The sequence below is a fragment of the Sparus aurata genome, chromosome 2 (genome assembly GCF_900880675.1).
Source record: "Sparus aurata chromosome 2, fSpaAur1.1, whole genome shotgun sequence".
In the NCBI taxonomy this organism is placed as follows: Eukaryota; Metazoa; Chordata; class Actinopteri; order Spariformes; family Sparidae; genus Sparus; species Sparus aurata.
The window spans coordinates 6,463,725-6,476,862 of record NC_044188.1 but is presented as its reverse complement, the minus strand read 5'-3'; the positions used below and the strand labels follow the sequence as shown (position 1 = coordinate 6,476,862).

The 13,138-nt window shown below is 42.3% G+C and overlaps 2 protein-coding genes across 5 annotated transcripts in view; both read left to right on the top strand.

Annotated features, from left to right (window-relative positions):
• The window catches only part of fndc3a (fibronectin type III domain containing 3A), a 49,624-nt gene extending 45,801 nt beyond the window's left edge, over nucleotides 1-3,823 (top strand). For all 4 annotated transcript variants that reach the window (XM_030394707.1, XM_030394699.1, XM_030394715.1 and 1 more), the window contains one exon: nucleotides 1,290-3,823. In XM_030394707.1, the coding sequence (XP_030250567.1) occupies nucleotides 1,290-1,613 (324 nt within the window). In that variant the 3' untranslated portion in view covers nucleotides 1,614-3,823. The remainder of the gene's footprint in view (nucleotides 1-1,289) is intronic.
• Nucleotides 3,824-7,170: 3,347 nt separating this feature from the next.
• Nucleotides 7,171-12,670, top strand: mlnr (motilin receptor). Its single transcript, XM_030403841.1, has 2 exons — nucleotides 7,171-7,982; nucleotides 11,316-12,670. The coding sequence occupies exons 1-2, from the start codon at nucleotides 7,202-7,204 to the stop codon at nucleotides 11,621-11,623; spliced, it is 1,089 nt and encodes a 362-aa protein (XP_030259701.1). The 5' UTR covers nucleotides 7,171-7,201; the 3' UTR covers nucleotides 11,624-12,670.
• Nucleotides 12,671-13,138: the final 468 nt, after the last annotated feature.

Here is a 13,138-nt window from a genome sequence, read left to right as displayed (position 1 = left end):
AAGGTTTGGTTCTCCCTCTTCGTATGTGGTGTCCTCACCTGCGGCTGACCTACCATTCATCACAGCGGCCTTCTTATGCAGATGAGCATCCAGATGGATCCGGAACCTTAATGTTGTCACAGCATTCTGTATTAGTCACCGCTGGCTTTAAATTGCCCATTATGCAAAGGTCATTGATCCATGTGGTATCCCAGGTGTCTGGCCCCTGCCAACACATTCATTCCTCCCAGTGGCCTCCAGCCATGTTAACGTGGAGTAATGGCCACTGCAGTTTTATGCTAATCTCGTCACATCGTACATGGCAATCGCATCAGCGAGGTGAAATATGTGGCTGCCATCCCTCATCAGTTGGTTTCCATCCTCACCGTCCATCTCTGTGGCCTAGACTGAAAAGCTCATGTTTAAGAAAAGGGGAATTATTCATTTGTTGAGGATGGGGGTTTACTCCAAAGACTGAGGCAGTTTGCTTCAGTCTGGATGTGTAGTTTGGCTGGTGTATAATGGATAATTCAATAATTTCTAAATGTTTGCTAGTTTGAAACCCAGTATGAAAAAACTGTTTACACCCTCGTACAATAGTTGCCGTTCCAAATTTATAAACAAGAATAACTGGGAATGTGTTTTGGCAGCCATGTTTGCAAAGCTTTCTAAAAACTTGTGGTTGTGGCGGCTGAGCAAACAGCAGATGGGCAGATGGCTTCCCCCCGCATCGAAGGCAACAAATAACTAACAAATTTAAAAAAAAGAGAGAGAGAGAAAAAGTGACACTAAGCAGTTTTTTCCCTTCATGCCTGACAATGAAAGGCAGTTTCAGTTGGTCAGAAGCCGTAAGATGAGAAGGATTTCGTCAGCTTTAACGTCAGTACATAAGCTCAATACAACAATATTGGTGGCCAAGTTCAGACAAATGTGAAGAAGATTCCTCAGAGGGTCAGTTCACCATTTTATACCATTTCCCAGTTCTACTTGTGAAATCCAACTTAGACAATTCCAGTATCTTGACAACACTACTAGTGAAGTCAGCTATCTACACTAGCTATATTTATTGTCCAGCCAGACTGCCATTATACAGGCGCCCCATCATGAGCATCTCCACCATGAGCAGACGCATGCTTCAATCTGCACAGTGATCAGTTTAATTAGGTGTAATTAGGTAGAAAGAAAATGGTTCCTACTTGAAACTGCTCACAACAAGCCCATGTGCATTATCTTGTGTCACCAGGTCATGGGTTCTGCAAAGAGACATTGATGTCAGTTTTTTGACCACACTTCTTCCCTTCTGTTCACAGGCTTACAAAGGCTCCGCCACATCCTTCCACGTCCAGAACCTGCAGCCCAGCAGCGACTACCGTTTCAGGGTGTGTGCTATCAGGCAGTGCCAGGACGCCCCCGAGCTGAGCGGCCCCTACAGCCCCACAGTGACCCTCTCACCGCAGCGAAATGAAGTGGCGGTGAGCGGCGGCGCGACCGGCTCCGGGTCCAGGGCCGGCACCGAGTCCAACCGAGCCAGAAGAAGCCTGACAGACGAGCAGTGCGCTTTCCTCCTCCTCATGGTTTTCGCCGTCATCGCCATTCTCATCGCTTTCGTCATCCAGTACTTTGTCATTAAATGAGCAGTTTGCGCCACCCAGCTGCAGGGTTATAGCTTTATTCTTTCCCCCCCCCTTTCTCTGTTGTTTTGTATTCTTCGTTTTGTACTTTATCGTTTTCCGTTGTCAACAGAGTAATCGCATTAGGCACGTTGAGGCACAGTGGGAGGAAGGGCTGGTGATTGAAAGCTGAATAGAAGTTAAAAATTGAAAAACCTTCTTTGGCACCTGTGATACCTTCCTGACTCTCCTGCCTTTGTCACCCTGTCCCAACTTTGTGGTATCTGTGGTTCAGTTTCAGATTTCTGTTCCATCATGATCAGCTTCCTGTGCAAACCGAACTCAGAATGAGCAGGGATGTGGTTTATTTTGGGGAGAGGGTCTGGGGGGGAAGGGGCGCTTCGACTCATGTACTTGTTGATTACAGTATATAAATATATATATATATATGCGTATAGAAATAGTCATTATTTATATTTCCATTGGTGTGTCCAGTATGAAACTGTTTTTGATAGATGTGTTCCAAAAAAATAGTATGTAGGTGTGTCATTAGCCTATGTGCTATTTGATCCTGGGACCTGGTTGGGCCAGTGTTTGCACAGTGGGGTGTGTCCAGATGTGTATACTGTATGTAGTTAGTGCCACAGAGGTACACGGCTGGGAGGGCTTCAGGGCCAGATGAAGGGACTTAACCCCCCTGCTGGAGTTTAAGGGGTCTTGCGAGAGAGGAAATGGAAAATGAAAAATCTTGTTCACATTATAGAGCGTTCATTTAGCACTTTCCAACCTTTTTGATGTTCAGAATGTTTAAGGATGCAAAAATGACTGGAGAAATGTTAGTATATTTTTGTACAGTGAAGACACAAGGACCTGTAAGTTTGAGGGGGAAAAAAAAAATGCTCAGTAGAAAGTTAGAAAACAAACAAAAACCAAACTAACAGTGAATTCTAATTATTTTTACTATCATATAGTTATACTGCTGCTTTACTCCGAAATATTGTTGTTCAGCACAAAAAATGTATGCTTACCTGTATGTTATATTTTGTTTTTTGTTTTCATTTATTTCCCCAGTAATTGATTTTGCACCTTAGTGGAAGAAAACCTTGACTAACTGCGTCTTGGTCTTGTGATGCATTTTATAGAACACACTTTGAGATTGTGCAAGCCCTACTTGTGTTTTGGGTGTTTTAAAAGTTGTAGTACCACATGATGTGTCACTGAAACAGCTGATCTATCTCAGCAAAAAAAATGGTAAAAGAAAAATAGAGAAAAAAAAGTATGTACCAGTTGTTTCAGAGGCCTTAATTGGAGAGGAAAAAAATCTCGGGAGAATTTTCTTAATTTCTCAAGTTTTGATGTTTTTCTTTTAGTGTTAGAAAAACACTAAAAGGTGTTTTATTTACTTTTATTTTTTGCAACATTTATTTGATGTTAGTAATCATACGTAATCAGGAGAGAAATGGAAAGTAGTTCTATGTATTACTTATGATTTCTTTTGATTTCTTTTGTCAAGTTATACATGTGTGAAGTATATTTTTTTATAATATTGAAGTAATATAAGTTAAAACTCTCCAGAGAAAATAATAAATCCTGAGTACTCATGAATCATGGAACGCAAATGGCAGATACAAAATGTGTTATATCATGTACTTCCTGTGAATCTAAATTTGCCTTTTCTCTGTGTGTTTAGTATTTGTAACAGATTGCTAATGCTGATTTCTCAGTGGTGATCTGGCTGTAGGGTCTAGTGTTGTTTGGTTTTGGGCAGATAATTGCTGTTGCAACCATAAAAATGAAATACAGGTACCTTGCAAAACGTCTTGGATAATTACATGATTTGGTCTTTTCGGACATTCTGCAAATGTCTTCTCTTTGTCATTGAAAGAATTCAAATTCCTATTTTTGATAGCAATTGCAACGTGTGCCATTTTAACACCTCTTCACCCTGGGCTCACCACCTTTGGTTGGGGAGATTAACAAAATGCTACAAAAATGAGTAAAATATGCACAAAAATAGAGACCATTTTTATGTAATTTTAATGTTTGCAGTTACCTCATACACCGTACATTCCAAAATGAAAATTTGTTATACTATACATACTACCAGACATATCACTTTAAAATGTTCGTTATGGGAAAATGTATAATCATAGATATGTATCTAAAGTGTATCTGTATAGCCATGATATCTACAAAGGATCCATGCACAATAAAAGATTTATAATTCTTAATCAGGTTTGTAGTCGGGTCCTATTTTTTGGTCTGGCAATGAAATACTGCCAGGTGTTGGTGGAAACTGAACACCGAGAAATGACAAACTGAGTTTCCAATCACCACCTTTCTCTTTATTAATCACAGAAATGGTGAGTTACTGTGATATTCCATTCATTTTTTGAAGTATTATTGGTCTGAAAAAAAAAAAAAAAAGATTTGAAGATTTCTCAGGTTCTGCAAATGGACATTTTTCACAATTTTCTGATGGTTTACAGACTTCCAATTAATCATTAGGTGAAAGGTTTGCTGGCTGAGTACCAACATGACTTGCATGTTGGAAAACCACTTTCATAGGTGCACACAACATCCCCTTAAATCAAGATTAAAATATGGATGGTTCAAGAGCTGAAGGCCAAAATTGATTCTGTGATGGTGAGTCAGTTTTGACAGCTTTTTGTCCAGTTAAGAAATAAAATATATTCTGTCAGCTAACAGAAACCTGTGCAAAACTGGAAACAAGAATGAATCTATCATTTTTTTATTTCCTCAGGTCAACTCCTCTTTTCCCTCCTATCTCCTTTTCCTTTCAGTGTGTCTCTCAAGATGAGAAAACATGTTTCCAAAGCATTTAGAAGACAAAAATCAACTAGCAGTCATGCAAGATCTCAAGATCTGGATGTCAAACGGATACTTCTTCTGTCTGGTCTATATTTCTTTGTGACTTCAGAGTTCAACAGTGCTGCTAAATGTCACCGCACTGTGTGTGTGTGAGAAGCTTCAGGAGTAAGATATAAGAGTTCCTGTTCGCTGCACAAACACAGCTAAGGTGTGCAAGAAAGACAGACGTGATTAATGAGGGTGAGAGTGGCCTTACTCGTCTCAGTCACCATCCTGTGTACAACATTAGCTCTTGTTGAGAGACAGGCTGCAAAAAAAATGGGTAAACAGGCCTCCCCTGTCGTGTTGCTTTGACAGGAGTAAACAGTGACAGAGGAGGCGCGTCCCTGCTGCTCCTCTGAGGTCTGACTGGTGCATCTGGCTGTGGGTCAGCTCCGTGTAAACACACACACACACACACACACACACACTGATGTGAGTGTGTCTCCTGTTATGGGTCATTTAGTTCTAATGGATGTGGTGGCTCTGAGCCAACAGAGCACACCGCTGGTCACCCAGCAGGTCATCCCGGTTTTTGGTGATGAATGTTGGACACAGAATAGGAAAACCTGTAGATCAGGATGTGAGAAAACACCTCTGTGCATGCTCACGATGTAGACACTAGTTGGGAAATTCCATTCAGTTAACACACAGAGGCAGCAGTCAACTTAAAGTCATATTGATCTGCAGAGCGTGCAAGACTCTCGCATAAAATTCAGTTCCAATACCGATGTTTAAAATGAGATTTTGGCCAATAGCTGATGCCATTGTTTTCATTAGTTGTCGATAATTAATGCTAGGTAGTCATAATGTTGTGTAAATCCCATTAACCTCAACCTCTTGTTTGTAACCAGTCCAGAACCTCAATAAGACGCTTTTACATATAATTCATTAAAGAATTATTAATGTATTTATAATAAATGCCCTTTTAATGCTCTATAGATGTGGTCCTCACAGAAAGTGATACAGAGTTCAGGCCGTGGTTACTCCCCTAACTACTGAGCGTGAGTTCATGTCTTAGAACGGCATTCCTCTTTAACCAGCGCTGTTGAAGTTAGGTTTATTGTAACAAGCCTGATTGGTAACTTGAGGATGAAGAGGAAAGAGATGAGCTGGTGGGTGCGTGGAGTGATGAAGCCAGGCGGAGACAGATGGGGCTGGAGGACAATTAGGCAAACACAGAACTCATTTTTCAGTGCCTACTTCCAGACAGCTTGGCAAACACGCTGGGATTCCTGTGACTGATGCATTTATTAATAAAGTTATAGCCCTCTTTTTATGTATATCTCTAATGTGTTTGTTCTCAGTCCAGATTAATTTGATCCTCGATCTGTATTTGTTCTCCCAGAGGAGCAGCAGCAGCGATGGTGGTGGTGGGGGGGTTCCCTCAAATCTTATTCCCTCCTTCTTCTTATGCCTTTTACCGTCATCAGTCCCGTCATCATTCGATTATGAAGATAACTTTGACACACACACACACACACACACACACACAGCAGACAACCTCCCTGTTGCTCCCTGACTCCTCGGGGTACTGTGGAGGAGGTGCTCCTTTCTTTCGACTCTCAACAGAGCCCGACTGGTTATTGAGCATCAGGGACCGGCTCTGCCACTTCATGAGAATCTCCTTCTGTTGCTGCTCTCCATCGACCCACGTTCACACAACCGAGGCAAAGAAACAGTTAAAAGGTCCAGAGGTTCAACTCCACTTAAAAGGTAAAGTCACCATCAAAGATTTCTTTTACAGCAGGATGTTGTTTCTGCTCTTAGAGTTGAAGTTAAAGGATCATATCAGTGACTTTGTATTTTTCTTTTTTTATCCTTAATATTGAAGCTACTATTCATATGTTTCACTTTGCCGAATGCATTTTTGCAGGCATCCACTGGTTTCCAATAATTTCTGTATGGAATGAAAATAAATTAGCAGGCCAGTTGTGTAATAATAAAACGTGCCTTTATCTTCGTCACAATTAATTTACATTATTGCTACAGGGATAATGTCAAATCCTCTGAAACATTACCTTGTAACAATAATGAAGCTGACCAAAAATAATAGACTTTTACAGGCAAGTTTGAAGACACAGCTAACAGACGTTCATAATGTCATAAAATAATAGAAACCAGCGGCTGGATCTCTGGATTCTCTGGGATGTAAGCGAGCTAGACGGCACTGGAAAAGTCCTGAAATCAGAAATAATGACCCCAGCTACTCACAATAATCAGTTTCGTGTAGGAACTCCTTTCAGTCGGACGCCATTCAAGTTTTCATCCTGCGTTCTCACGAGCATGAGCCTCTAGTCCAGAATTATTCAACTACTTTTTTAGAAGGGGCCAGATTTAAAGAAAAAGAAAGTGCCTAAGGGCCGGGCTTTATGTCTGAGCTGTTAACCACTAAATCACAACGCTTTAATGTGGTAAAACATTTCTAGAAACAGACATTGCTGTTCATATATATATATATATTTTTTTTGCCAATTTGAGCGTCACAAGCCAAGTGCCATCTAGCTCCATTATATTTGATAGAAGGCAGACGTCTCAGAACTCTGAAACTCACACAGAAATAGCCCGGATGGATAGATTCAAAAGGGAAAATGTGTGTTTATGATTGGAAATTTTTCTTTTGAGAGTGATTAAAACACACGGAAAAAAACACAGTGTCGGTCCTTTCATGGTCTCATTTTACTCTCCCCAGCGACTTGTATATTCACACATTACTGCACCGACACTCAGTGGAGGTTGGCATGCCCTGGACCAGACCTCAGGTGGACCTTCATGCTGGTGGAGCAGAGGGCATGGACCCCAAAATAGACGACCACCACTACGAGGGCTCCCTGTTCCCCACCTCCACCCTCATCCCCGTCACTGTCATCTGCATCCTCATCTTCATCATCGGGGTGACGGGCAACACCATGACCATCCTCATCATCCAGCACTTCAAGGACATGAAGACGACCACCAACCTCTACCTGTCCAGCATGGCCGTGTCTGACCTCATCATCTTCCTCTGCCTGCCCTTTGACCTCTACCGCCTGTGGAAGTACGTGCCCTGGCTGTTCGGGGAGGCGGTGTGCCGCTTCTATCACTACATCTTCGAGGGCTGCACCTCGGCCACCATCCTTCACATCACGGCGCTGAGCATCGAGCGCTACCTGGCCATCAGCTTCCCTCTCAGGAGCAAGGTGATGGTGACCAGGCGAAGGGTTCAGTACATCATCCTCGCCCTCTGGGGTTTCGCCCTGGTTTCCGCAGCTCCTACACTCTTTCTGGTCGGCGTGGAGTATGATAATGACACACACCCAGACTACAACACCGGGCAGTGCAAGCACACCAACTACGCCATCAGCTCCGGGCAGCTGCACATCATGCTCTGGGTGTCCACCACCTACTTTTTCTTCCCGATGCTCTGCCTCATCTTCCTCTACGGCTCCATCGGGTGCAAGTTGTGGAAAAGCAAAAATGATCTGCAGGGTCCCTGTGCTTTGGCCCGGGAAAGGTCACACAGGCAAACAGTCAAGATCCTGGGTGAGTGGGTTAATTCTTTTTCTCTTTTTTTTTAATCTCGGCAGACGAATGTTGATTGATAAGGCTAATATGTCAGGGCACATTGTAACAGGAAAACAAACAGAAAAAACACACATAAACTGCTACCACTGTGTGTGTGTGTGTGTGTGTGCAGAAGTCTATTCAGGTATTGTACTTAAAGTACAAGTTCACCTAAAAATGATAAATCAATCATCATCTGCTCATCCCCATGTAGATGGAAAGTCGGGTGACGTTTCAGTGTCCACAAAACATTTCTGGACATTCGCAGCAAAAACAGTGTTGCAACGTTCTCTTAAACAGCCGAAGTAGATGGGGACTTGTTTGATAATGTAAATAAAACAACAGAAGGAAAACGTAAAATGGCCCCATACAAGCTTGCTAAGACCCCGAACTGATTTGAAAGACGTTAATTACATGTTTTATAACGCTGCTGTAGTTGCTAAGATAAAATATAAGCATGTAATGTCTTTTTTTAAAAATCAGTTTGGGATCTCTGGGCTTCTGGAGACTTACGCAGGGCAGCTTTCTAGAACGAATCTATGTCTTTAATTTCTGTTTTATTCCCAGCTAGATCAGTTGTGAAGGTGAGTGCTACAACACATTTGAGGTACACGTGCTTTCCTTGAGTATTTTATTACAAAGGCACCTACCAGGAAGCATTTTATTCAGGTAAAAACTCTGACAACTTCTTTTCCCATTTGCGTCTTACGAGTAAACGATGACGCACCAAAGCTCAGAGACGTTTCACCTCATCCAAAAAACGACACCCCTCTGATTCTGCTTTCTTAAAACGTTCTCTGCTTTTTCATTGCCACAACCTTCCAAAGGCAGACAACTCAGATCCAGGAGTGACAGCTTATAAAAACTCACTTAAAGCTTCAACCAGAAATCCATCTGTTTACACAGTTACTCTGCCCTCCATCGTCACTGAAGCTTCCTGTTGAATTTGGGTTTTCTAACGCCGGTTCTGTTGAGTGTGTCTGCAAAATCTCACTTTTGCTTTCACGTACTTAACGAACTAATTTGTGCTCAATTTGGAACTTAAAGTAATTCCACCCACTCTGTCTAATCCAGCTCCAGCGTGTGTGTGTGTTTGTGTGTGTGTGTGTGTGTGTGTGTCATTATTCATATCAGCTGGTTCATTACTCTGTATTGTCTGAAGCTTAATTGTGTCCTGCCTCTGCACACACTGATTGTCCTAATCTGGAGCTCTGGCATATTGTGCAGGAAACCCTCCTATTTACAGTAAAAGACGGCGACCAGGCCGATCTGCATTGGCCAAATATTTAATCACGACGCATCCATTAGGATATTAATGCCGTTCATTATCCGAGCACACACTGCGCAGAGCTCAGCTGTTGTCAGACCTGCCTCCATTTGTATCCATGTTTGTTGAATCCCAAATTGGATTGTCATCAGAGGCCTCATACATCAACCCCATAATGGAAACTCACGTGCTCCCACAGGCTCATTTCTAATCTGTCAGTCATCTCAGGAGTCGCTCCATGATCACTCTTCCTATATGGCCCAGACGTGATCAATTCTAGACAAAGCTGTGGCATCTGTTCCCACTGTAGGTCTCCAACTTATCGATAGCTGTCATTGTAAATTCACAGATGATTAGGCTTATGCGGGCCACACACACTTCTCTTCTAATTACTGAATAGATATTTACTATCCTCACAGAAATTACTGCCCCCATGAGACAAATTGATGTTCATTTTATCTGCAGGGGCTTCGCGATCAATATCAGCGACTCTGTGATTACCTTACTTAGCAATGAAATTTCTGGTTCAATAAGGATTTGTTCTGTTTAGGATCTGTGACATGTTTTACCCTCAGCGGTGTTTCTGTTGCATATTGCTTTAAGCGAACATGAGCGTGGGATTGTGTAGAAGTTATATGGAAATGTATTGCTGCAGGTCATTAATAAATGTCAAAGCTGGCTGTAGACTATAGATCATAGGCTACTTAAAGATTCTCAAAACCAATTTTCTTAATCAGGTTTTTTCTTTTAGTCCAACTATTGTCTGTCAATCAGAATCAGAATCAGAAATACGTCATTTATCTCCTATCTTGTTCCTTTTAGAAAAGAAAAGTCTATAGAGAGATTGTAAGAAAAATATAACATAGAGAGTAAATACTAAGACAGAAGAGTATAAAGCAGTCTAGTGCTCAAGCAACAGGGATGTATTTGTTGTTTTGTGCAAACACAATATAAATAGCAGTAAAACAAAGTAATGTGCGTCTGTACTGTTACGACGGGGTTGCACAGTTAGATTATCGTGCTGATTTTTTTTTTCTTTGTGTGAACTGATCTTGTAACTGTTTGAAAGTGCCAGGTGTGTCAGCGCACCAATCTGAATTTACAAAATGTGAGAAACAGAAGTGGTCCCTCTGCTGTCAGTCGAATCTGATCAAACCACCCTCACACACAGTCCTGATAAGGGACGTAAGCGTGTGTTTATCAGTGTGTATTAAACTCTAATTTCAGAACCAAGGATTTTTTTTTTTATTTGTTGCTTAATCAGTCACCGAAACTCAGAAGGTCTGTTCACCTAAAGAACAAAGAAACCTGAATAAGTAACACTTTAACTCTCCACCTAAGTAGATAAAACAGCAGGTACATTTTGGGAAGTACGCTTATCTAATGAGAATATTGATACCACTCTCTCATTTGTATGGTAAATAAAAGCTACCACCAGCAGCCATGCTAGCTTAGCATAGCATAAAGACTGGAGACATTAACAGTTTACATCTCTTTTGTTTAATCTCTAGAAAACACGGGGACTATAAGTGCCAAATGGTTTGACAGGAGGTTATTCTCCCAGCTATTTCTTGTGTAGTGACCTCCTGGCACCCTCATGGTGATGACAAGAAGTGACTGAATGTCATTTTTTACTGTGCTGACGGTATAAAATATTGATTCTGGGTCTGAAAAAGTTACGCCAATGTAGATTTGTCCTAAACTTAGATTCTTTCTGATGGCCAGCAAGGTGCCAGGAACTGTTTGGAAAAGGGCAGGTGCTTTCATAAAATAGCCATCAGTGCTGTTGGATTTATACCTGGGATGTTGTGAATCCAGCTGCCTCGTAAGGTAACCAGCTCCACCCTCTCATCAAAATATGGTCTGGTTCCACAAAAACCAGATGGTGACGGCCCTACTGCCAGACTCCACTCCACTCGACAAATGGATGGGTGATTTCATGATAGGTTTGCACTTGGTATGAACGTGAGAGCACTATCAAGCCATCTCTTAAATTCCCTTCTACATGAAACTAACCTCCCCTTCTTATTTCATGTCCCCCTCAGTGGTGGTGGTGCTGGCCTTCATCATCTGCTGGCTGCCCTACCACATCGGCAGGAACCTCTTTGCCCAGGTGGACGACTACGACACGGCCATGCTGAGCCAGAACTTCAACATGGCGTCCATGGTGCTCTGCTACCTCAGTGCCTCCATCAACCCCGTCGTCTACAACCTCATGTCGCGGAAGTACAGGGCCGCAGCCAAACGCCTCTTCCTGCTGCACCAGAGGCCCAGACAGGCCCACCGCGGCCAGAGACAGCTCTCCGTGATCGACCACATCTCCACCCTGAATGAGAGCCTGACCGGGGTCTGAGCCGTGTTTTTGTTTGACTTCATCGCTAAGTGAAAGTTTGCAGGGGTCACTGCAGCTAAAGAGGGAACTTGTTGAAGACACGTAGAGGAGGAATGTTTGTCTTTTAGGGGGGAAACCGGGCTGAGACCTCAGATTTATAACTACTCAGTGGCAGTTTGTTCACAGAGACTGGATAAGGATCTACAAACACGTCAGGTTTAAAATTTTTATGAAAATGTAGTGAACTACGAGAGAAAACTCCTCATTTAGATTGTCCTGCTCCAGTGTTACACCTCATGCATAAGTATTTACCTCCACATTGCTTGCTGCTAAATGTTTTTGTTGCTTGGCGTCAGTGCTTACAGAACACACGCGCCACCTCAGCTCACGGTAACCATCAATCCGCAGCGCCGATTAATAAATGACAGATGATGTTTGCCACATTTGAAATGGCTGTTCATTTACAATGTTTAATTGTCCCCTCAGCTCCATTCTGCTGTAAGATTGAATTTGTGTAATGTATGGTGAACGCTTCTTATCACCCTGTTCGTCCGTTCTTCTCATACATCAAGGAAAAACAAAGCAAGTAAACCTATTAGCTGTGGGCCATTAGTTTGTGCAGATCTGAAACTGTGTGTGTGTGTGTGTGTGTGTGTTTGTGTGTTTGCAGGGCTGTTTACCATCTCTCCAGTGGATAGATGGAACATAAACTTGATAAAAGCAAATTACTATGAAAATGGGGGTAGCTGTTGTCTGTGTGTGTGATACAGAGGCCACCTGAGCCTTGAGGTGTTGCGGCTGCGTACGTGTGGGCCATCACATGTAATCTGACACAGCTATTATATTACCTGGGCTCTGTGTTAGATTTACGCAGGCAGCCGGCGTCCTTGCATCATCTTATTCAAAGTAATGGCTGCTCTAAGTGCATTTCAAAGAGAAAAAAAAAAGATATTAGGTTGTCAGCAGCGGTGGATCTTATTGCTTTTATTGCTTCCACTTGCATAATCTCCACGGCTTTGTACGATTCTTCTTTGGTGTTTGCGTTTCCGATTAGAAATCGTGCACTTTTGTACCTCGCACACTCTGGCAAGAAAGGTGAAGTTATGTATTTTTAACCTGAAGAATGTCTCATCCCAAAATAAACTCAATAGTTTTTTTCCAGGTTCTGTCTGTCACACATTTTTTTCTTCTTCTTCTTCTTCAAAAAGCAATGTCGTGATTTTGCCCATGATTCATCAGGCCTTGGATTTGCACAAATACAAAGAGACAAAGTCACTGCGAGCTGACTCATCCCCATGACACTTTTTTTCACCGAGCCATTCATCTCTGCCAGAGGATCTGAAGGAGTGGGTAAAAGCTTATATCTCACAGACCATCCTGCCATCACCTGGGGAAAGATCAGCAAGCAGCACGACTCCTCTGTTGGTTATTTTCTTTGCTGATAATGAAGAGAGTGGCTCGACCAGGGCTGTCAACACCTCCCTCAGGCCTCCATCACACCGCCTCAAACATTCAGCTTTAGAAATAAACAGTTTG